The following is a 23,445-nucleotide window of genomic DNA, read 5'->3' as shown; positions in this document are numbered from 1 at the left end:
TTTCTTTTAAGAAGAAGAAGAAGCATATTGGCCTGGGGAAATAGGTAGTGATTTTGGTTAAATTGGCAAGCCCACTTAGTGCTTTATGCTTTGGCATGGCCCGTTGTTTGGGGACCCCTGCGCTACCAGACCTGATACGTGTGTGTTACATTTAGTAAAAAGTTACATTTGGCCAGATTAGAGTCTGCACTTTATCCAGGTGTAGAAAAGGTAAAACACCAAATAATTTGTTTTCTATAACTCAATAAATTCGAGTTATTTGAGTTGCCCCCCCCCCCCCCGAATGCATGCAATCGAGTTTTTTTTACATTCAGGTTTTTCAAAAATAAGCAAACATTTGAGTTGTGTTTATTTGAGGTAGAAAAAAACTGACAAACTTGACCTTTTTGTTTAAGTTGCATTGACTAGGAAAACAACAGTTCGCCTTTCAATACCCTGCTTATTGCCAAAATTAACATTCTTTTATCAGGGTAATCTTGCATTTTAAAAAAAAAATATTTGTTCTCCATGAATGATAAGGAAGTAAATAACATATGGCCAGCAGCTGTTATGTTTTATGTGGGGAAAAAAGCAGAGAGAGCACTCTAGTGTGAAAAATATAATTTATTCACAAAGATAAGTACAGTAAACATACATTTTACATGCCTTGAATTTGTCATCTTACATTTGTTTGTGGCTCCACTAATATATAATGCTTAATGTATTTTCCCTGATTTTACACAATTCTTTTCTGGTCCCTTGAAAAAACTGTATAAAATAGCACCAATTATATGCAAAACATTCAGTGTTTGGCACTTTTTCCCCAAAACCAAATGAGTGAATAATGTCCACGATAAGCATTAATGTAATCTCTGGAATACCCAATTCTCCAGGGGTCTCACAGACACCAGTAATATAATTAGTTTATATAAGTTTAAATGTACCAAATGTGACCTTTAAATAATTGTTTGACTATGAACTAGCCCTTACATTACTAATAAAGTTTGTCTGAATGGTAGAAGGACAACAGCTTTAAAGGGGTTGTTCATCTTTAACTTTTAGTATGATGTAGAGAATGAGATTCTGAATTGATAGATGAGTAATAAAAAGTAGCAATAACGATAAATGTGAAGCCTTACAGAACATTTGTATTTTAGATGGGCTCAGTGACCCCCATTTGAAAGCTGAAAAGAGTCAGAAGCAAATAGAGGCAAATAATAAAAAAAACGCTATAAGAAATAAGTAATGCAGCCCAATTGAAAAGTTGATTAGAATTGGCCATTCTATAACATACTAAAAGTTTCCTTAAAGGTGAACCACCCCTTTAACAGGAAGAAGAATGAGCTCTAGGATGTATACATGGGTGGAATGTATATATTTGGGATGTACTGAATCCACTTTTTTAGGATTTGGTTAAATCCTGAATCCTTTGATTTGACGGAATCTGAACCCTAATTTGCATATGTAGATTATGGAAAGAAGAGAACTGTGCACGCAGTGTGTGGTTAAATTTTTTTTGACTCCCACAAAAGTCACGTGATATTTTAAGGGGCAGAGGTCAAGGGCCGGGAAAGCAGAAGGAAGAGCTCAACCCGAACTGCCTGCAACCCAGCAAACTGGTGCGGAAGTTGGCCCAAATCCGCCCGACTCTCGGGTTTCAGGTCGGCCAGCACAGAACTAATGTATGTGTTTGGAATTAGATCATGTTAAAGGAGAACTAAACCCCCCCGTACCAAAAAAGCCCCCCCTTAACTTTCTGGCTTAAGCCCCAACCTCTCCATATGTGCATTAGTAAAAAAACAAAAACACTTAAAAAAAAATCTGCCCCTAAAATGCAGAGCAGCGCAGCAGAGCTCCGGTGCACCATCTTCAACCACTTTGTATTATTTCTAGTTGGGCCAATTCAGGAATCGGCTGTGCCTGCTCAAATAAGCGCCTAAAAGAATACAAAGTGGTGGAAGATGGTGCCCTGGAGTACCGTTGCTCTGCTCAGTATTTTAGGGTCAGATTTTATTCCCAGCCTAACTGCCCCCCTGAGGAAATGTTTCAGGCATTGGAGTTCCACGCAGCCATCTTCCAGGTCTTTGGTAAGCTGACTGGGAGATCGGCATGGCAGCGCATGCACAGTGGGAGCAATTTGCCGGCTTGCAACAACTGCTCATGCACCGAAACTCATGAAAATTGCAGAAGCACCGGAAGAAGACACGAAGAACTGGAAGATGCCGATGCCTGAATCTGCGCCGAGGGGTAAGTATAAAGTATGGGGCATTTCCCCGGGGGGCAGTTAGGCTGGGGGAGGGAGGTCTAGGTGGGGTGGGGGTTATGGGTTTGTTTTTTTATATTTTTTGAAATTTTATTTTCCAAAAAAATAAAAAAATAAAAACAGAGTAAAGAAAAGTGAGTTCAATTGTTCAGGAATTACACATTGCAATTTGTAGTTACATCAGCTTCGTCCGGTTATTGTGCAATATACCTGGAATAACATCCATATACAATTCCAATTTTACATATAAAGAAAACTACATTAACCATTTGGGCACATAGTGATTGTTTCTAGGGGTGGCAGCTTGAGCAACTCTTCTGCTTTGCCCCTTTCCAGAGTCATGCATGCCATCGTTATATATAGTTAGGGTTCTGATATTGGCTTCAGTGACTTTTCTCAGTACGGGACTCTTCTCAGTATGGGGTTTTTTTTTTATTAAAGGGTTGAATTCTCCTTTAAGGATGGCTTTTTGGTACTGGGTTTTAGTTCCCCTTTAAATAGTCATGGTGGGGTGTTAAGGCAACATTTGGCTTTGTTCATTAACCAGTAGCAATCAATTAGACATTTGTTTTTGTGTTTTTATTTCTGTAACACAGTCAGAGCTAACTGCTGATTGGCTGCAATTAATTTTGCCTGTCACCCTATTAACTGTTCTTGAAATAGCAGTCAGGTCAGTGTGGTGTTTAGTTAGAAAGGAAAAAAATGCACCTGTTCATTTGCTCAAATCTCACAGTATGGGGATGCACAAATCCCAACAGTGATTACCTGTAAAATGACCATTTTTCGTTTCATCTTAATTACATCCAATTTTTATAATAAGGTGGACGAAGCTGTTAAGCTGCCGAGGTCAGTTTTTCTGTACTGTAAAATTACATTGAAAACATAAAGCTGTTAATAGCTGTCTCACAAACACATTTTTCTGTGTAAACAGCATTAGTCTCTTGGAAACCCTGCTGTTACAATCTGTTACCGAAGGATTTAGCATCTGGAGATATTAGACTAAATTAGTTTTTCAAGCTCAAATCATAGCTTTTTGGTTGTTTATTTTAGAAATAATTTCATAGATTGCTTTTTAATTTTCTTTTTTTTAATGTTTTTTACCTTCCCATTTCTCAGGTGAAGGAAAAAGACATCTAAGTGGTTATATCTGATATGTTTAACATTTCCATGTATGAAGTCCTCTGTAATGAGGATTTACTATGAGTGGTTGAAGATCCCTAAAAACACAGCTGAAGAAACTTATATCTGTTTCAGGAGAGAAAGCAAACAAATATAAATGAACCTCTCTTGCAGTCTCAAAATAGTGTTTAATCAATAATGTTGAAGGGGACTGTCTTCTAAACATACATATTGTTAGCTGTAAATTGTTGTGAGCCATCACCCAACCCTTGTGTCTCGGTTTGTCAGTAAAATATTAAAGAGGGGGAGTAGATTGGTCTGATTAAAGCCAAAGACCCCCCCTCCATCCCCACTCTTCCTTTTTGCTACAAGAAGTACGACTGCAGAGCAGAAAAGCTTTACAAAACAACAGGCTACAAATCTTTATTTCCTTATGAGTAAAGTACTCTCCACCCTGGCTAGATAACTGGGCATAACCTATGTATACCTGTACCCAGCATAGTCTGCCACAGGGCATACAGTCCCGTTGTTCAAAGTAAAGTGCTGAGTGATGTGTGGCTTGGGTTTTTCTTGACCCATGCCCAACCTGAGCCTGCTTTCACCCCTCTATAGGCCCGCCCTGCTGATGACATCAGAAAAGGGCCAGTACCTGGTGAGCACGCACCTATAAAGACAGAAGCTGGAAGCAGAAAGCAGACAGTGTAAGTTGCAGCTGGGGAGAGCAGGTAGAAGAGAAAAGGAAGTGCTCAGGTTGGCCCGAACATGCACGACCTACGTGGGACGGGCCAGCCCAGCCCAAACATCACTACTATACATAGTTTTATACATATACATACCTCCCTCACAACTGCCCCGGTTTCTGCAGCACAGTCCCGATTGTGACGACTCAGCCTACAGTCCCGGGTTTCTTACTGAAAGTCCCTTTCTCTTTGATCTCCTGCACTGACCTGAAAAAAAGATACAAAGTTTGTGAAACTTAATTAAAACAAGAGGCTTTTTGGCATTGAGCCCAGAACAGCCGGCAGCTGCACTTGGATACTTGTGTAACAATTTAAGATAAGCAAAGAAACAATTGTAACTATTTAAGATAAGCAGATATCTTGGGAGAACTGATCAGCTTAAGGGCTAGTCCACACGGGGAGATAGCGACGCGTTTGCGGTCGCGGCGACAAAGCGCCGCGACAGTCGCCGCGACTGGCGCAGGCGACAGTTTTGTATGGGCGCCTATGTAAAAACGCCTGTGCTAACCACACGAGGCGATGCGCTTTTCAACAGTCGCCTGAAAATGCCTCGCCAGGCTTTTTCAGGCGACTGTTGAAAAGCGCATCGCCTCGTGTGGTTAGCACAGGCGTTTTTACATAGGCGCCCATACAAAACTGTCGCCTGCGCCGGTCGCGGCGACTGTCGCGGCGCTTTGTCGCCGCGACCGCAAACGCGTCGCTATCTCCCCGTGTGGACTAGCCCTAAAGGGCAATTAACCTTCATTAGCAAAACTGTTATAACACATGCAACATTGCATTAAAACTCCCAGAAATGTGTTCAAACTTTTATAACCTGCAAAATTTTGTAAAAGGATATGGTAATTATCGTTCAAAATGTTCATGGCTACGCACGTCCCAAATTTTTGTCCCTCTTTCCGTTTTCTGAATGTTGGGAGGTATGCTACACATGTTCTATACATGTACTGTCAACCTAGTAGCTGCCAATCCTTCCACCCAACCTAATAAATAGATCAACACTACACAGACCTAGTTATGATGCAGAAACCATTGGCATTACAGATTCTGCGCAGCATCCCAATGAGAGCAGAGTATTTTGCTACAGGTGGGAGCACTATTTTGGATTCGGCCGAACCCCCGAATCCTTTGCGAAAGATTCGGCCGAATACTGAATCCGAATCCTAATTTGCATATGCAAATTAGGGGTGGGAAGGGGAAAACATTTTTTTTTCTTTGTTTTGTGATAAAAAGTCACACAATTTACCTCCCGGCCCCTAATTTGCATATGCAAATTAGGGTTCCGTTGGGCAGAAGGATTCGGCCGAATCCTGCTGAAAAAGGCTGAATCGTGAACCGATGCTGGATTCGGTGAATCCCTAATATCTATCTATCTATCTATCTATCCACTGCTCCTAGTGAAACTACAACAAGTTGTTAAAAAGCTCCTGACAAACACACTCCAGCAGTCACCTGTAGCCACTGGATAAACATCTGATTATATATTCTATATTTCCATTTCATGGCAGAACAGAAAGTAGAAAGATGCATTAATTCCTGTAAAACCTGAGCTCCAAAGTGACATTATGCGGCTCATATAAAATCTTTTGTCCGATAAAAATCATAATGGAAATGTTCTAAAATACAAGTTCACCTAAAAATGAATAGATTCTACCGCCGATTGGTCTGAATGGGCCTTGGATGTTCCTGCTGATGCCTTCTGTCATTGCCAGGTTGCAGATTCTGTGAAAATCATTAAAGTATGTCTTTGTCTGCTTTAACCTTCAAGGAGTTTTCATTTCTTTGCCAGTCAGATGAAATTCTGACTGGCAAAGAATGGGGCGACAAACAGAGCAAAAGAGGATGCAAATGTTAAGAAGATGGCACCGGGGAACTCCGCTGCTCTGTGTTTTGAGCTCAGGTTTCAAAGTATGTTATACACTATGCACGAAGGACAAGGTGAGGTGAGGTGGCCAATGGAGGGCAGTTGAGGGGGGCTGTTGTACTTCAGGGGATCTAGTTCTCCTTCCACGTAGAGTGGGGTAATGCCTTCATTGTAATAATGGGGAATATTCTTCCTGTACATAAAACAGGAGAATGGGGTCATGATATACGTCACCTTTAGTACCATGGGGGTGGAGATAATGTAGACTGGGTTGGCTTTATTGTAAATGGATGTTGATTTTAGAGATTTTGTTTTCAGGAAATAGTAGATTTGTTTTTAGAATCCAGCTTCTCAAGAAATAAGTGTGGCTTTGTGATTGAGGAGTTGCATAAACTTAACTACAGCACAAGGGGCAGATTTATTAAAGGAGAATTGAACCTCTTATTAAAAAAAAAAACCCTACCCCTACCCTACATAGACATCCCTCCTACCCTCCCCCCAGCCTTGCTGCTACCCTCGGTGCAGATTCAGGGCATCTGAGTTCACGGCAGCCATCTTCTTCTCTTCGGTAATCTTCGGGAAGTAAGTGCTGTATTGGCGCATGTGCAGTTGTAGCAGTCTGCAAGGCCCAAACAACTGCGCATGCGCTGAAAGTCACGGGAATCGCTGAAGAGCCTGAAAAAGACCTGAAGATTACTGAAGAGAAGAAAATGGCTGCCTTAAACTCCAATGCCCTGAATCTGCACGAGGGGTAAGTAAAAAGTTAGGGGCATTTACCTAGGCAGCACCTAGGCTGGGGGGGAGGGAGGGGGGTCTATATAGGGTAGGGGGTAGGGTTTTTTATTTTTAATAAGGGCTTCAGTTCTCCTTTAAGGGTTGAAGTGAAAATTCGAATTTTCAAAAAATTTTTGTTCAAAAATCTCATTCAAATTGTAAATTATCCAAACTCGATTTGAGTTTTAATTTGAATTTCGAGATTTATCATACTCTGGCCCTTTAAGAACTCGAATTCGACTATTTGCCACCTAAAACCTGCCGAATTACTATCAATGGTAGAGGCCCAGGGATCAGTTTGGTGATGTTTGCAGCCTTCCTGACATTCGTGAGTTTTTATAATTCAAATCGAATTCGATTCGAGGTTTGGGGTTGTTTCAATTTGTCCGAGTTTAAAAAAATTGTATTTTACTAATAAATATCAATTTGATTTTTGAATTCATGGGAGTTTAAAAAACCTCACATGAATTTGAAATTCGACCCTTGATAAATGTGTCTCTAACATTAATATAATTGCCATGGATGTATTACAGTACATGTCTTTTTGTACACTCTTAAACACGTTCAACCATATTGTTATGAATTCTCTTATTTTACATCATAAACTTCTATAGCTGACTGTGGCTGGAGGATAAAACGCCCTCATTGCAATGAACAAAGGTTTTAGAAGGCAGAACAGAAGCCATAGAGACAGAGGAAATGATCAAGTATTTGAATAATGATGACATGAATGTTGAAAGAAATTACTGTTAAATTCAGTGCAGAGGTTTTTTTTCCCTAAATATTTTTATGGACTTTTGTATGTCTGTGTAAATTCCCATACGTAATACCATTTTGAGCTGAAAGCAGTTGCTGGCTAGGCATATTTATTGGATTGGGGGGGGGGTAGAAGAGTCACTGGTTAATAAGTTGAATCTGCTTTTTTTTAAATGCACAGATCTTCAACTACAGGAAAGGTGGGCAGGCATGCTTTATCTTTAAATCCTGTGGAGGATTCATTTTTATTCTATGAACTGAAATATACCTTTGCATTTTGTTCTTTGCTGTGCTCAGCGCTCCTTGAATTTAAAGTCTCACTTTCTCTTGTTGCAGTGACTGCCAATGAACTATGGAGAGGAGTCTTGGCAGAAAGTGGGACAGGTGCACGAAAAGGAAGAGGCAAAAGAACAAAGAAAAAGCTTAAGAAAGATCTCAACCGCGGACAGATGCTTGGAGAAGGTACTTTACAGTGTTAAGATAAGGCTTTTTTAATATTTAAGAAGTGCTGCATTATTTTTAAGTCTTTTGTTGCAGAATGTCAGCAGGTAAAGAGATTGCTATGCCAGCAGCTTTACAGTTTATTATTTGTTATATATTTATAGGGAGATCTGGATATCTCTGGCCTGGGTTAAATGCACCTATTGTAAAGAGTGGCTCAGTACAGACCATTGCAAAGAGGGACCAGGTACAGCAGGAGGAAATGCAAGCTGAAATGATAAAGCAACGAGATGAATGGGACAAAAAGAGAAGAACGAGAATTAAACGCGAGAGAGGCTGGACTGGGAACAGTTGGGGTGGTGTTAGCATTGGAGCCCCAGACCCAGGGCCTAATGGAGGTAAGTAAGATGCTCTTTCAACACCTTTTTTAATGCAACCTTTACACAGTGTGTAAAGTGAGTGTAAGCTGAAACATTAGATACAGGTTGTTTTATAAAAATATTTTTAAAATATGTTACACCTATGAGAGGTGAGGCAAGCAACATGGAAGCTATCAATCATGTATAAATGCAGATTTCCAATTGAATATTCTGTATATCATTTTATATTTAACTGTCTAAAGCAGAGGTTATTTTTTCCTAAAATACTGGTGTCGTGGCAAGAAGGCAGGGCTGTGGCTTCAAGGAGGGTATAGTTTTGGGACTGGCCATGTCTGGTCCCTTTATCTGATCATACCTTGCAAGATATTTTTTTCTGTTTCTTACTCTGCCCCTGGTATTTTCTCCTTTTTTTTTTTGCTTCCCACGTTCCATCCAGGTTTGCAGAATTCTTTTTTTCTTCCCATTTATATGGCTTTCTTCTGTTCTCTGATTGAGCTCTGAATCACTGTTGGACGTGCAACTGAATGCTTATTGACACTAATTTGAAGTGAATTTCGCTGCAAATGAATTAATTTGCGAAACTGCGGTGACAATTCAAAAAAAATTGACACGTGCATAAAAATTGTCGTGTGCCAAAATTATTCGGACACCCATTGACTTTAAAACATTCGTACCAAATAGTTGCGTGTATAAAAATTGCGTCAAAATTATTTCAACGATCATTGACTTCAATGTGTTTTGCAAATTTTTCGCTGTATTGCAGATTTCACTGTAAATTTGCGAGTTCTTTGGCGAACCAAAACTTGACAGATTCGCCCATCACTATTATTGACCATTACTTTTGACTCACAGCAATTCCCCTGTTGTCCCCATTGAATTTTCACTCAATGTTTACTGTCCAGCAGCAACAAGCCATCTGGCTAGTGGATATGCCACAGGTGAGGTTTGGAGTCTAGCCCAAACATCAAATCCCAAGCAGCTTAGTGCTGGTGGGTAGGAAGCCCTTTGTTAAAAAGCCAAAAAGGAGCAACATATATAGAGTTCATTCATCATTCAGTTTACCATCAGCATGTCGCTCAGCACTTCAGCACCATTTTGGTCCTTAGGGTGCCCCCCTTTTTTTGGTATTGCCATGCACACACCCACAGTTTTTGGAAACCCATGGTTTAAAGAATATTGCCTTCCTTAAAAAGTATCTGAACCATGTAGTATGCACGTAGCAAGTGTCTCCAATTGAAAAGTCCTGTCTGCAATGGCCTAACAAAAAGGAGTCTGACAACTTGTTACATACGCTTTGCATGACTGATGAAGAAAGCTTTTTTTAGCATTGCTACTGAAATTGTCTTTTTAAGAAAATTTTAGTGAAAAACTAAATAAAGCAACATAAAAAATTAAACAAATATGTGATGGAGTTAAAGTGGAGTTATTGATGATAGTATTCCATAGAGAATAAGTAAGCCTTTTAATTTAAAATCCCCTAAGAAGATTCTAAACAGCCCACAGAATAACATATTCTTTCTCTCTGCATTCAGTATTCTGTCATTTCTAAATCACAATAAGCTCAACTGCAGCACATTTCACCTACAGTGGTGTGAAAAACTATTTGCCCCCTTCCTGATTTCTTATTCTTTTGCACACAAAATGTTTCTGATCATCAAACACATTTAACTATTAGTCAAAGATAACACAAGTAAACACAAAATGCAGTTTTTAAATGAGGGTTTTTATTATTTAGGGAGAAAAGAAATCGAAACCTGTGTGAAAAAGTAATTGCCCCCTGAACCTAATAACTGGTTGGACCACCCTTAGCAGCAATAACTGCAATCAAGCGTTTGCGATAACTTGCAACGAGTCTTTTACAGCGCTCTGGAGGAATTTTGGCCCACTCATCTTTGCAGAATTGTTGTAATTCAGCTTTATTTGAGGGTTTTCTAGCATGAACCGCCTTTTTAAGGTCATGCCACAACATCTCAATAGGATTCAGGTCAGGACTTTGATTAGGCCACTCCAAAGTCTTCATTTTGTTTTTCTTCAGCCATTCAGAGGTGGACTTGCTGGTGTGTTTTGGGTCATTTTCCTGCTGCAGCACCCAAGATCGCTTCAGCTTGAGTTGACGAACAGATGGCCGGACATTCTCCTTCAGGATTTTTTGGTAGACAGTAGAATTCATGGTTCCATCTATCACAGCAAGTCTTCCAAGTCCTGAAGCAGCAAAACAACCCCAGACCATCACACTACCACCACCATATTTTACTGTTGGTATGATGTTCTTTTTCTGAAATGCTGTGTTACTTTTACGCCAGATGTAACGGGACGCGCACCTTCCAGAAAGTTAAACTTTTGTCTCGTCGGTCCACAAGGTATTTTCCCAAAAGTCTTGGCAATCATTGAGATGTTTTTTAGCAAAATTGAGACGAGCCTTAATGTTCTTTTTGCTTAAAAGTGGTTTGCGCCTTGGAAATCTGCCATGCAGGCCGTTTTTGCCCAGTCTCTTTCTTATGGTGGAGTCGTGAACACTGACCTTAATTGAGGCAAGTGAGGCCTGCAGTTCTTTAGATGTTGTCCTGGGGTCTTTTGTGGCCTCTCGGATGAGTTGTCTCTGCGCTCTTGGGGTAATTTTGGTCGGCCGGCCACTCCTGGGAAGGTTCACCACTGTTCCATGTTTTTGCCATTTGTGGATAATGGCTCTCACTGTGGTTCGCTGGAGTCCCAAAGCTTTAGAAATGGCTTTATAACCTTTGAAATTGAACTCAGGTGTGATAAACCACAGTTAAGTTATTTTTTAACAAGGGGGGCAATCACTTTTTCACACAGGCCCATGTAGATTTGGAGTTTTTTTTTCTCCCTTAATAACGTAAACCTTCATTTAAAAACTGCATTTTGTGTTCAATTATTTTATCTTTGACTAATAGTTAACGGTTTTTGATGAGCAGAAACATTTAAGTGTGACAAACATGCAAAAGAATAAGAAATCAGGAAGGGGGCAAATAGTTTTTCACACCACTGTAGTTCCCGGTCTACTGTGAAGCTCTGCACCATTTTTTTTCTGAGCCATCTTTCTCTTTGACTGTCAAGATGACGGACAGATAAGCTGTCTATTGAGCATGCTTGCTGCCTCTGGTCCAATGGAAATCGGCCATGTGTAGCAGCCACCTTCACAATCAAATAAAGAAGGAGAGAGAGCTCTGGAAGGGAAAAGGGGCTTTATTCTAGAACAGAGACTAGCTGAAATGAGTTGCTTGTACTGTATTGAAATGTCACAAAACTATTGGAAGAAATGTGTGGTATTTTTGGCTCTATTTAGAGCAATTTTAAAGATTAAAAAAATACATTCTTTTATGAAGAATATAGAAAAGCATACATGAAAATATACTTAGTTGATTAAAACGTTGGTAAAGCCTTGAAGCTCTTTTGATACTGCCATTAAATTTGGTTAAATTCACAAAACTGTCATACAAGGCCAAATTCCCACATAATCTTATTTATGGGAATAATACATCAAGAATTTAGAAATTTGCAAGGTATGTAAACTAAGTTAATTTGATTTGAAAACACACATTTTCTGTATAGGCAAATTAAATGGGTACATTGAGTGGATCATGCGCTTCATGAATATGATATGTAATCTGTGCAATATGTTTATGGAGTTGGCTAAAGGCCAAGATTCATATACTGGCAGCTGACAAGATGGATGTGATTCACTATTCAGCTGGAGTAACCTTGAACAGGCCACCCTTCAGAATTTTTGAAAACTAGACCCCCAAGATAAAAAAAAAATATATATACAGATAAATTTGAATAATTCTAGTCCACAATAAAACTTTAATAATTATAGTCCAAAATATATTGTAAATTATTATTAATAACAGTGTAGGTTTAAGGGATACAGTAGCTGTCTCTGGGATTCTGTTGCAGCAAATTGTGTAACGTGCACCTTTAAAGGGGAGCTATACAGATGATGCAAATTTAATATAAGCTTCACCATACTGAAATAAGAAACTTTCTAAATACAATCAATTAAAAAGTCTGTACCATTTCTTAAATAATCAAGTTTATCTTCACTATCCCTCTATCAGCATCTGTTTCTCCTCATTCTGTCTTCATTCATCAGTGTCCAATGAATGATCCAATATATCTTATAGGGGGCTCCTTTTGCCTAGAACATGTATTAGAGCTCACGCTATTAAAATCACCAGTCATCATGTCTCTCTACATGAAGAATTTTGTTTGTACTGGAATCAGTTATTTGAGTGAGCTCCAATACATCTGCTAGGAAAGGGAGCCCCCCTATAAGATATATTGGATCATTCATCTGACACCCAATTGCTGCATGAAGACAGAATGAAGAGTAACAGATGCTGAGAGAGGAATAGTGAATATAAACTTTATTATTTCAAAAACAATGCATAATATTTAATTGATTGTATTTGGAAAGTTTCTTACTTCAGTATATATTAAATTTTCATTTTTCGCAATAGTTCCCCTTTAAGTCTCCATGTTAAAGAGTTTTACACATATTACTGTTTACTCTGTTTTATTTGCACTGAAAGTCATGGAGAGTCAAGGGCAGGGTTTCATCAAGCCATTGCAATTCTCATTTCAGCAGCCAGTCACTAAGGGCTTCTCCTGGGAGGGTAGCAGTCAGGTCCTTCGTGTCAGGCCTGACCCCATCATGTCTAAACTTCAAATCACAATCCTTTCTGGAGCTGCAGTTACATTAGTGTGGCTTGTCAGGCATTGTAATTGCCAGTGTAGACAAGCGCTTTATTAGTTTTGAGCCAGGTTTGCATCTATGCTGTATATTTCCTTTCTGCAGTGCACAGCAATGTTCTCTTGCTTTGTATAATCACACCTGAGCATCAATTGCCATGCTATACTGCTCTGTGTGTTCTTAACCTTTGTATATTAAGATGTGCCTTGTGAGTATAATGTTTTGTTTTGTATTTTCTAATGAACTGTGAGGGTTGTTCACCTTTGAGTTAACTTTTAGTATAATGTAGAGAGTGATATTCAGAGACAATTTGTAATTGATTTTCATTTTATATTATTTGTGGTTTTTGAGTTATTTTGAATTTTTATTCAGCAGCTCTCGATTTCTGCAATGTGGTTGCTATTTTCCAAATTACCCTAGCAACCGCACATTATTTTTAAACAAGAGACTAAAATATGACTAGGAGAGGACCCGAACAGAAAGTTTAGTTATAAAAAGAAGCAATAACAATACATCTGTAGCATTACAGAGCATTTGTTTTAGATGGGGTCAGTGACCCCCATTCGAAAGCTGGAAAGAGTCAGAAGAAGAAGGCAATTAATTCAAAAACTATAAAAAAGAAAGTGACAACCAATTGAAAAGTTACTTAGCTTCCATAACATACTAAAAGTTAACTTAAAGGGGAACCACCTCTTTAAAATCATTTCATGTTTAAGATAACTCATAGGGTATAAAAAAAAAGACCTTTAGCCAGTCACCTGCTTTGCTTGCTGATGTACATTCCTTTCACTTGTCTAAAATGATAAGAAAATAATCAGTCAGAATCTTTTCCCTTGGATGCCATACCACTGAGTTGTTTTAGCAGTGTCTTTCAATGGAAAGGTCAGACAAAGCAATCTCAGCTTTCCTAAAATTTTTTTTTTTTTTCCCTAGACCGAAACAATGTATTCGAACACATCTGCAGAGTTAACCTTGCCTTTAGTGTATGCTGCACAGTAACACATGGCTGCGGCTGCTAATGCGTATTCCCTGTTTATGGCAAATCACTTGGATAAAATGGAAATACATATATGCAGCATTTTAAAGTTGCCCATACAAAGGCTGGTATAATCTGTAAAGATCTGTGTCTGCAAAGATGCCCCAGTAGCTCCCCATTTTCTTTTCTGCTGATTCACTGCACATGCTCCAGGATGCTCACAGTTACTGGGCTTAGGGACCCACTCACAATATACAGTACACATAGAATAGAAATGTCACAATATAAGGCTGATTAGTAGTTAATATAGATAATTACTACATGGCAGCACATAAACCAGTGCAACTAGCATCAGAATTTAATAATCAGTCCTGTAGCATCAGCTTATATTACAGGCCAAACTTATTTTCTCCTTGATAATTTGTGATGACCCCTAAGCGTAACTTCTCAACAGCTGCTCAGAGCCCACTGAGCATGTGAGTGTCACAGACACTTTCCAAGATGGTGACCCCCCTGTGACAAGTTTGAAATCCTGGATCATTGCTGCTATTGATAAGCCAAAACTTTCGGCCTGTGCAATAAGTTCAGTATATAAAATATGGCAAAGTTAGCTATATTCATTTTTAGGGATTAGTTCTCCTTTGACATTGATTCAGTCCTTTCCCAACCATAGGAATTCTTTACAATGTGATCCTTGACAAAATAAGCCTGGCTGACCACATTGGACAAATCTCTCTTATGGAGACCCCATCAAACAAGTATAGATATTGGAGTATGGCTTAGCTTTAAGATTTGTAGCTAAAAACTCTTTGCATAATGAGAGAAAATATAATACATTCTTTAAAAAAATTCAGCGGTTTTAAAGTTGTTGATTTACATTGTAAATGCTGTTGAAAGCAGTACCAGTGTGCTGATTTATATTCTATCATATAATCTGCACTACTGGCCCTGACTCCTGAATAATGTTACAACCGATGTAAAGGCCTAGAAGAGAACTGGTTTTTGCTTCATTGTTTCAAGAGTCAGAACAAGATAATATAATGGGAAAATAAATTCTGCTGACAGTTGCCCTGCAAATAACTTTAAATCCATTATAACGATTATGCCTTTAGTATTGGAGACTGGATGTGGAAGTTTGCTGCTATAAGTTCTTTATTATCCAATTGCAAAGCTCAGTTTTAGAAAGCAGACAACACCAAAATGCTGGTTACTAAAAACTTTAAATACATAGTTCCTCAATAATAATACAGACACAAATCAGTTTATTATGCTACAGGTATGGGACCTGTTATCCAGAATGCTCAGAATCTGGTGTTTTCCAGATAATACGTAATCTGGATCTTCATACCTTAAGTCTACTAGAAAATCATATAAACATGAAATAAACCTGATAGGTTGGTTTTGTTTCCAATAAGGATTAATTATAACTTAGTTTGCATCAAGTACAAGTACAGTATTATTACACAGAAAAAGGAAATCCATTTTAAAAAATTTGGATAAAATTGAGAATATGAGAGACGACCTTTCCGTAATTCAGAGCTTTCTGGATAACAGGTTACCTGTACCTTAATATAATCCATTAATGGTGCACTCTGTGAAGATTTTTACATCAGCATGCAAGGAATCATTGGAAAATTGAACCAAGTTAGTGACACTTCTATGGAAAGTACTCTAGGCTAGGGAAAAAGGCAGGCTATTTTAATTATTGTCAACGTCCTAGTGGATGACTTTTCTTGTCCTTTAATGGGGATATTTGTGAACTAGATATACTTGATTGCCTTTATTTTTTTGTTTGTTCTAGTTTTAATTTGCCTTTTAGTTCTGCCTATTTTGTTTGTCACACAGTTTGAGGCTATAGTTTGTCTACAGTTGTGTGCAATTAACACATCACCTCTGCATATTTGCATTAATAAATTTACAGAATAGCCATTGTATTACTTACTTTAAAACCTGCAGTAACAGTAAATTTGCTGTTTATGCGTAAGGTTACTCCAATGGAGATTGGGCACAGTGCTTTACAAATAAATACATTAAGGCATTTAATTTAAAAAGACTTTAGGGTGCATCATATTTTAATATCAGCTGCACAGTATATAACCACTCAGACGATTGTAATGTTATTTCTTAATAGTTTGCCCTTTGCTTTCCTCCTCTGCCAAGTCAATGAAGCAGTTTGCAGAAGAAAATAACATCAAAATATGAAGAAATTATATACCTAGGAGAAGATATCTACAAGCAATCTCCGTCTTTTTATGCAATCTTCATTTTAATGAATACACTCACTATGGCATGTTTGGCACTGCTTTATAAATATGCAAAATATGTTTTTCCTTTTCTCATCAGAAACCTATGAAGATTTTGACTGCCGAGTAATTGAGGTAAGGCGTTTTTTTTTTCTTCTTCCCCTCGCAACTATTTCACTTTTGTGATTGTAAATTAGATGTAGTGGGGACTTTCTATTTCCATTAATTTCATATATCAAGTTTATGGTGTTAGAATGGTGATGTGCGAGGTCGTTCAGAAGCTGTGAACAGCAAGACAGAGCATTTTCTATGGTAATGGATGACGTCTAAGCTCAACATCATACATAATACCAAACTGAGGCAGCTGCTGGTGACTTTCTGAAGGGCAAAGAACATTTTATTGAACTTGTAACTGGGAGGATAATTTTTAATGAGTTCTGGCTTGTCCTGCATTATTCTTTGTTGTTACCCATTTCTATTAATGCTGCAAACATCACTAGGAAACCCAGAACGACATCTGTCTGTGGACAATAGATTGTCTATGGTTTGATTTGTCCTTGGGGGGAAACATAGACATTGTCAGCTAGTAATTTTGTTATTTTTCTTGAAGACCAATTGAAGAAACTTTTTCTGAATTGCAGTTTGCCTTTTTGTATACATCGTCTCCTTAAGGGATTCTGCCCTATACTTTGTAGGGGACGAGCATGTTTTGATACTATTAATAATCCCTCAAAATACCTAGGTTCTACCCACCATGATATGCAAAAGTAGTTGTTAGTAGACCCAATTTCCTAATTTTTTTGCTGAGTACAGAGGCAGGGGTTAAGCAAGATAAATGCGGCCCTGGCAGACAATATCAAACAAGGAAAAGTTGTGCTCACCACTAATTTTTAGAAATATTAGGCGGGGGTGCAATGAGGCTGTGACCACAAAATACATATAGACAAATACAAGAGGTCCTCTGCACTCAACCCATTATCAATATATTTAAGGCAGACATTTTGTGCATACTGCTACTAAAAAATGCAATGTAAGGCATTTTTTAGTAGCAGTATGCACAAAATGTCTGTCTTAAATATATTGATAATGGTTTTAGTGCAGAGGACCTAAGGCAGACAATATCTAATGATGAAGTAACACAACATGAAGGGTACTGAACTTAATGAAAGTGATATTTCCACCCAACCTCAATCTTGCAAACAGTATCACCCATATGTCTTTGTTTTTTTTCTCAATATCTTTTTTTGTTGTGGTGTCTTTCTGCCAATGCAACAGTCTGGACTCATAGTTTCACATGTACATTGCAACACAGGGCAGTATGCCAAATTTATATGCAGTTTGCTACACTAAACCAAAATCAACAATGTCATACAGTTGGGAGTCATACTTTGATTTCTTAATTCCACAACAGACATGTGCTGCTTTAGTTTGTTGAGCTATAAAAAAAAAATATGTAATTCCATCTTCCCTTTGGTAAACTAACCAGGTTACCAACTACAGGTAAATGTTTTAAAAATGTCTTAACCATGTTCAGAAAGGTATTGACATATAAAATACAAAAGCCGTGAATAGCCTGTAAAATATATCCTTATAAAATGTGGGTTTTTTTTGTCATTTGTGTCATGCGACTGAATTTTGTGTATAAGAAATACTGTAACTTTCACTTTAATGTATAAAGATATTTGAAGTCACCTTGGTGTTAACCTGTAAAAAGGCATTAAGATTGCAGACTTGTGCCTACTTGGGGAATACCTTGGTGGCTGTACCTTTTGGTCAGTTCCCAAAAATTAAAACATTATCGAGTTTATTGTGGTTCATTATGATGCACTTTAAACTTCCTCCTAATAATTTAAGCTGAGATACATATTAATTTTGAGTGTCTTGGCTGAGTCCCAGGCAAACTGGGCACAATAAAATGCTCTAAGCCATTATAAAGGCCTGTGGCCTTTACATAACTGCTACTCACAGAAGTGTTCAAAGCATTGGGGGAATTGGGTTCTTGTGTGCAGCTGACTACTTCTATATTGTTTAAAAGGTACAATATATGTAGTTAAGACAAACATCGGTGAGTGTTGCAAAAAACAGATGCTTCTTTTAGTAGCAATCACATTTACCAATACCTTTAAATTCATATGGAGTTTTTAATGTATATCGGAAGGTTGCTCAGCATTTTCTTTAATCAAAACTTTTTTCTTCTTTGGTGGAGTTGAACGTTGCTATTTATTTTAGGAAAATGTGAAGGCACTGGCAAATGGAGGGGGTATATGCAATACAAATTATGTGGCTTGGGTGGGGAATATATGCCCAATTTATATACATGGTAGCGAAATTAATCTTTAAATGTCCTTTAAGGCCTTCTTTGCCATAGGGTCCCTGACTGAAATGCACCCTGTACCCCACTGATAGCGACCCTGCATATATAACCCATGTGACATTACATTGCTATTGGTCAGCTAGGTTAGAATATGAAAAGTAGAGAAAAGCTCTTGTATTATAACCATCAATATCACTAAGCTATTCCTTACTACAACAGCATGACTTCACTTAACCTGATATGTCTACACAACATGTTTTCAGTGCTTTGCCTGTAACAGTGATGGGCAAAACACTTACATTTTGGAAATTAAAATCTAAATATCTATTCTAATTTAGGCATTAGGTGGAGTCATTTTCACAGGCATTGGGTATTGTGCTTGAATCAGGGCCTTGTGGGCAAGCTGCAAAGACCCGCACCTATGGCGGCAAATTGCTTGGGAGGCATTCTGCTCCCTGCTGAAATTGCTTGGGAGGCATTCTGCTCCGTGCTGGTCGCATCTGAACTGGGGACTGGGCAGAAGATTTTGACAGTTTGAATCTCCTGCCCGTCCTGTCCCCAACAATTGTCTGGAGCAGCAAAGAAGGCGAGAGGTAATTGCAAGTGTACAGGGGTGGGAAGATGGTTGCAGGCAGTTCGGTTGTGCTGGGGTGTGCGAGTGGGATGGGGGTTTGCTGATTGCTGCGGGCGGCCTAGGGTGCACTATTTTTAAAATCGACACTGGCTTGGATAATATTCTTTGGCTCTGAACCTTCTAAAATAGGAGAATATGTTCAGCATTTAGGAACTTCCAGTGCAACTATAGCCTATGTCCCAATAATTAATAATACTTTTAGCTCAGCTACAGGGAAACGTATACCCCATGGTGTAATGAGGTCAGGTGTGTGCATTATTTATTTTGACATGCATTGATTTCTCCTGTGCGGCATGTCTCTGTGGATCAGGTGAAACTTTACACCAAAGCTTCAAACTCTACAAGCAAAATATGTTTTGGCGTGTAGCTAGAGCTCTTACTACAGTATATAATTTATTTTTTTCATACACCTTAACCTGAATTATTTACATACATTCTGAGCATATGTAGATTCTTTGGTAAACAACAACATGCTCAAGTGAAAAAAACATATTAAAAAAAGTTCACAACTCATATGGGGAGAATCTCAGCACAAAAAAAAACTTCTGCCACCTCCTTATGCTGGCAATGTAAATTATTTCAAAACACCATCACATGCAATTCTCAATACACTAAGTGCATGTCTCAGCTCCTAAAGGTTGCTATACCATGTTGGGAGTTGTAATTGGGTAACAGGTGACATGTCAGTTTTTTAAGGTCACTGCTGTCCCAAAAGACATAGTGGCACATTCAGTGCCATGTTTTATCCTGACATTTAATACTACACAATCCGTTTAGTACCCACACGCACTTTAAGGCTGGTGCCAGATAAGAGGCTGCAGTCCCAAGTTTACTAGTCTCATGGGAAACACTGTCAGGCAGATTTATTCAACATAGAACTTGAGCGTCCAGAAATGTTCATAACAGTTTTATCTTTTTTACGATTAATCAAATCTTTTTCTGACAGGAGGCTTTTTAACAAATTGGTAGAGTTACCAGAGTCTTTTATTTTAAATAGAGCGTTTTAGAGTTCAATGCAGCTCTGCAGCAGCACTGACACTAGCACCAACTGGAATCAATCCTCATTGGAAGTCTAATGTAGGGTATGATGTAGGGATGCACCGAATCCACTATTTTAAGATTCGGTTGAATCCTTTGTGAATAAGTTGAATAGCGATCCAAATCCGAACCCTAATTTGCATATGTAAATTAGGAGAAAAAGCGGCACAGCGTGCAGTTAAAAAGTTATAAATTCCTTATTTGTGTGAAGGAAAGTCACATGATTTTTTGGATTTGGTTCGACCAATTTCAAACCCTGCTGAAAAAGGCAGAATCTTGGCTGAATCCCGAACCTAATCCTGGATTCGGTGCATCCCTAGAATAATGATTAACATAGTGAAAAAATATCATTTAGGATATATTATTTAGCAGATCAGCAGTAATCACTAACCTTATTAACAGTTATAGAGATGATAAATAAGCCTCTTAATCTTGATGTATGTATTTCTCCAGCCTAAGGGCAGTTTGCATAAACTAGATGTACTGCTGGACTGTATCCCCATGCAAACAATCACTGTCATCCTCCCACTGCCAACATTGATTATTCTCACCTCTCCTGCACACCTTTAACCCTGAGTGCTGGTGTGGGTAGCTTCTAAGAAGTAAGTACAACATATTTGGCTAAACTGATGTGGCTCATAAAGCTCTAGACTCAATGGTCAGCCACCTTCCCTAGCACTTTACTATTTGTATTCTAAGTGGGGAAAAATGGACACCAACATTTGCCCTGCAATCCATGCATCCTAGCATGCATCTTCCATGCCAGATGGTAACCCTGGCACAGCAGACAAATCTAGCTAAGAATTTTACCAAAATTGATCCACTGTTACAAGTGCACATTGGGAAAATTAGTTCTGAAGCAGTGATTACCAATTGACACCAATTATTGATTTTCTGGAAAACATGAAATTGAGGAAACCCAATACAGATCTATCCCCGTGCCCACTCTATTGCTAACCTTCTTATAGATTTGTCATTTGTATACATTATGTCTTCTATGAGAGAATTACAGGATTATTAATTTAAAAAGCATCAGTTTAATTTAGACCAAATATGTATATTTAATTTGCCCCTACACTGTAGGATTATCACTTATAAAATGAATGGATCTCTAAGGAAATTAAAAGAGAAAAGTTATTGATGCCTTCTCTTCCTCCATAATGAATTCAATGTAAGTGGTGTAAAAAAAAGAACACGAACATGCTTGTCCCATACCTTAATATGATGCCTGCTTTGTGAGTATAGCTAGTTCTTCACAAAACATAGCGTGCATAAATTATTCATAAATGAATCACTTCGGATAGTACTGAAAACAATTAATCTGTGCAAAGACTTTGATCTTAAGCACATCCCTGCTGGCAGCTTCCCAAGTATCATATTTGCATGTATACCAGCATTTTGTGGTGGGATGTTGATATTTAAAGCTGGCAAATTAATAATTACAATATTTGCCTTCAAGTATTTTCCTTTTAACCCATTCTATACTGCTTACCTTCTACAGTCTTAGCTTTAAAAATATCTCTGGGTAAGATTTACTAACATTTGTAAAAAAAAATTGCAGTCTTTTTCCCAAGCTTTTCCTTGGGAAAACATTTATTTATTAATGGTGGAAACTCACAAAAATAAAACTTGTTTTACTGCTACTGTAATAAATGTCTTCCATTGTCAAAACATATTTGGCATCTTTTCAAGTTATAGAATACTGGGAGAACTGTACAATTTGTTTGTTCATCTCAAAGCAGATACTTTTAGATGAAAAAAAACTCAATTCATAAAAGAAAATAGGAATGAAAACACACAAAAAAAATGTTCTTAAGAAAAAAAATTGTCACAAATTCAAGTCTTAAATAAGAAAAATATTAAAAATTATAGGGAAACCTAACCTTTCTAAATACTGATTTATTAATGCTTGGAAACTTTGCTTGGCCCTTCAAATTAAAGAATTTTAACGATGAAGTGCTTACTGGGCATGAAACCCATAGGGCTTATGGAGATGTTTATATTTTCATTTTCTCAATAAAAATTGCTTTTACTTTCATATCTGTGGCCTCGTGGACTACCTAGGGTGCTGGGAGGCCCACTTTTGCCTGTTTGCATAGATAACAATTTACCGCTCCCTGAGCTGAGGGGCAGAGGCTGGTGCACCTGGACCACTAATTTCACTTGGTGAGTTACAGTATATCGACCCTGGTTACCTGTAGCACCTCTTTCTTTTTTGTAGACCTCTAACTTTCACCCATTGATAAATAAGCTGCTAAAAATTCTATAGGAATGTATAGAAAGTGGGTTCATTTTTCTTCGGTGAGTTCTGTCATACTCCCAAATCTAGGTATCGCGCAAGCCGTAAAAGATAGAATGTTGAGTTGTATTATTTAAAAGCACAATGTACAATCCCTGTAATAAAACAACATACCTTTTAATTATGTCTCCCAGACTAAACTGATAGAACTAAACAGTTACCTGCCTGTGGGGTATATGGCTCATGGCTATCTAGCAGCATCTGTGTCACTAAATCAGAATAGAACGGTGGAGTTGGTGGGACCAGGTCTGCCATTAGAAATCACAGCCCCGTACAACAAAATTTTCAGGGCCCCCTGGGCCCCACCACAGATCCCGTCCACCCCACACCACAGTTAAAAGACCACAGAGACATCAACGCTAAAAACAATAAACCCCCCACATACAAGTTATAAAAAGCCATTGATAGTCAGGGCCACCCGATAAATTAAAAAACTGTTGTGCCAGGGCCCCCCTTAAAAGTTAAAAAAAAAAAACTGGCGCTACTGACCCCATAAAAGTCTTTTAGAAATCAAATATTGGCGCCAGGCCCCCTTACAAGCTAAAAAAAACATTGGGGCCCCAGAGAATATTTAAAAATAAAACATTGGTGGCAGGGGCCTGTAGAGTATTAAAATAATACTTTGGTGGCTAAGGCTTTAAAAAAATAAAAAAACACGAATTGGTGTTCAGTAGAACTGAACTCGTGACTTCAGGACTTCGTTTGGCTCTTTTCGTGACTTCAGGTCTTTCCACGGTTTCAGAACTTCAAGTTTGGCTCTTTTCGGGGCTTTCCGCGGCTTCAGGTCTTCATGTTCGTTTTTTTCGGAACTTCGGGACTTTTGAAGATGTGGCATGGCTTTGGCGCTACCGCTGCCCCCTTATGCCCAGGCTCAGTACACTTGGACCCCCTGTGTCCCCCTAATGGCAGCCCTAGGT

The 23,445-nt window shown here is 38.4% G+C and overlaps 1 protein-coding gene across 1 annotated transcript in view; it reads left to right on the top strand.

Moving 5' to 3' along the window:
- The window catches only part of mrps5.L (mitochondrial ribosomal protein S5 L homeolog), a 70,257-nt gene that overhangs the window by 11,517 nt on the left and 35,295 nt on the right, over window positions 1-23,445 (top strand). Inside the window, exons 3-5 of the mRNA XM_018262915.2 lie at window positions 7,829-7,954; window positions 8,098-8,331; window positions 16,344-16,378. Coding sequence (XP_018118404.1) covers window positions 7,829-7,954; window positions 8,098-8,331; window positions 16,344-16,378 — 395 coding nt within the window. The remainder of the gene's footprint in view (window positions 1-7,828; window positions 7,955-8,097; window positions 8,332-16,343; window positions 16,379-23,445) is intronic.

Source organism: Xenopus laevis, chromosome 5L, assembly GCF_017654675.1.
Source record: "Xenopus laevis strain J_2021 chromosome 5L, Xenopus_laevis_v10.1, whole genome shotgun sequence".
Taxonomy (NCBI): domain Eukaryota; kingdom Metazoa; phylum Chordata; class Amphibia; order Anura; family Pipidae; genus Xenopus; species Xenopus laevis.
The sequence above is the reverse complement of the archived record's forward strand: the minus strand, read 5'-3'. Positions and strand labels throughout refer to the sequence as shown.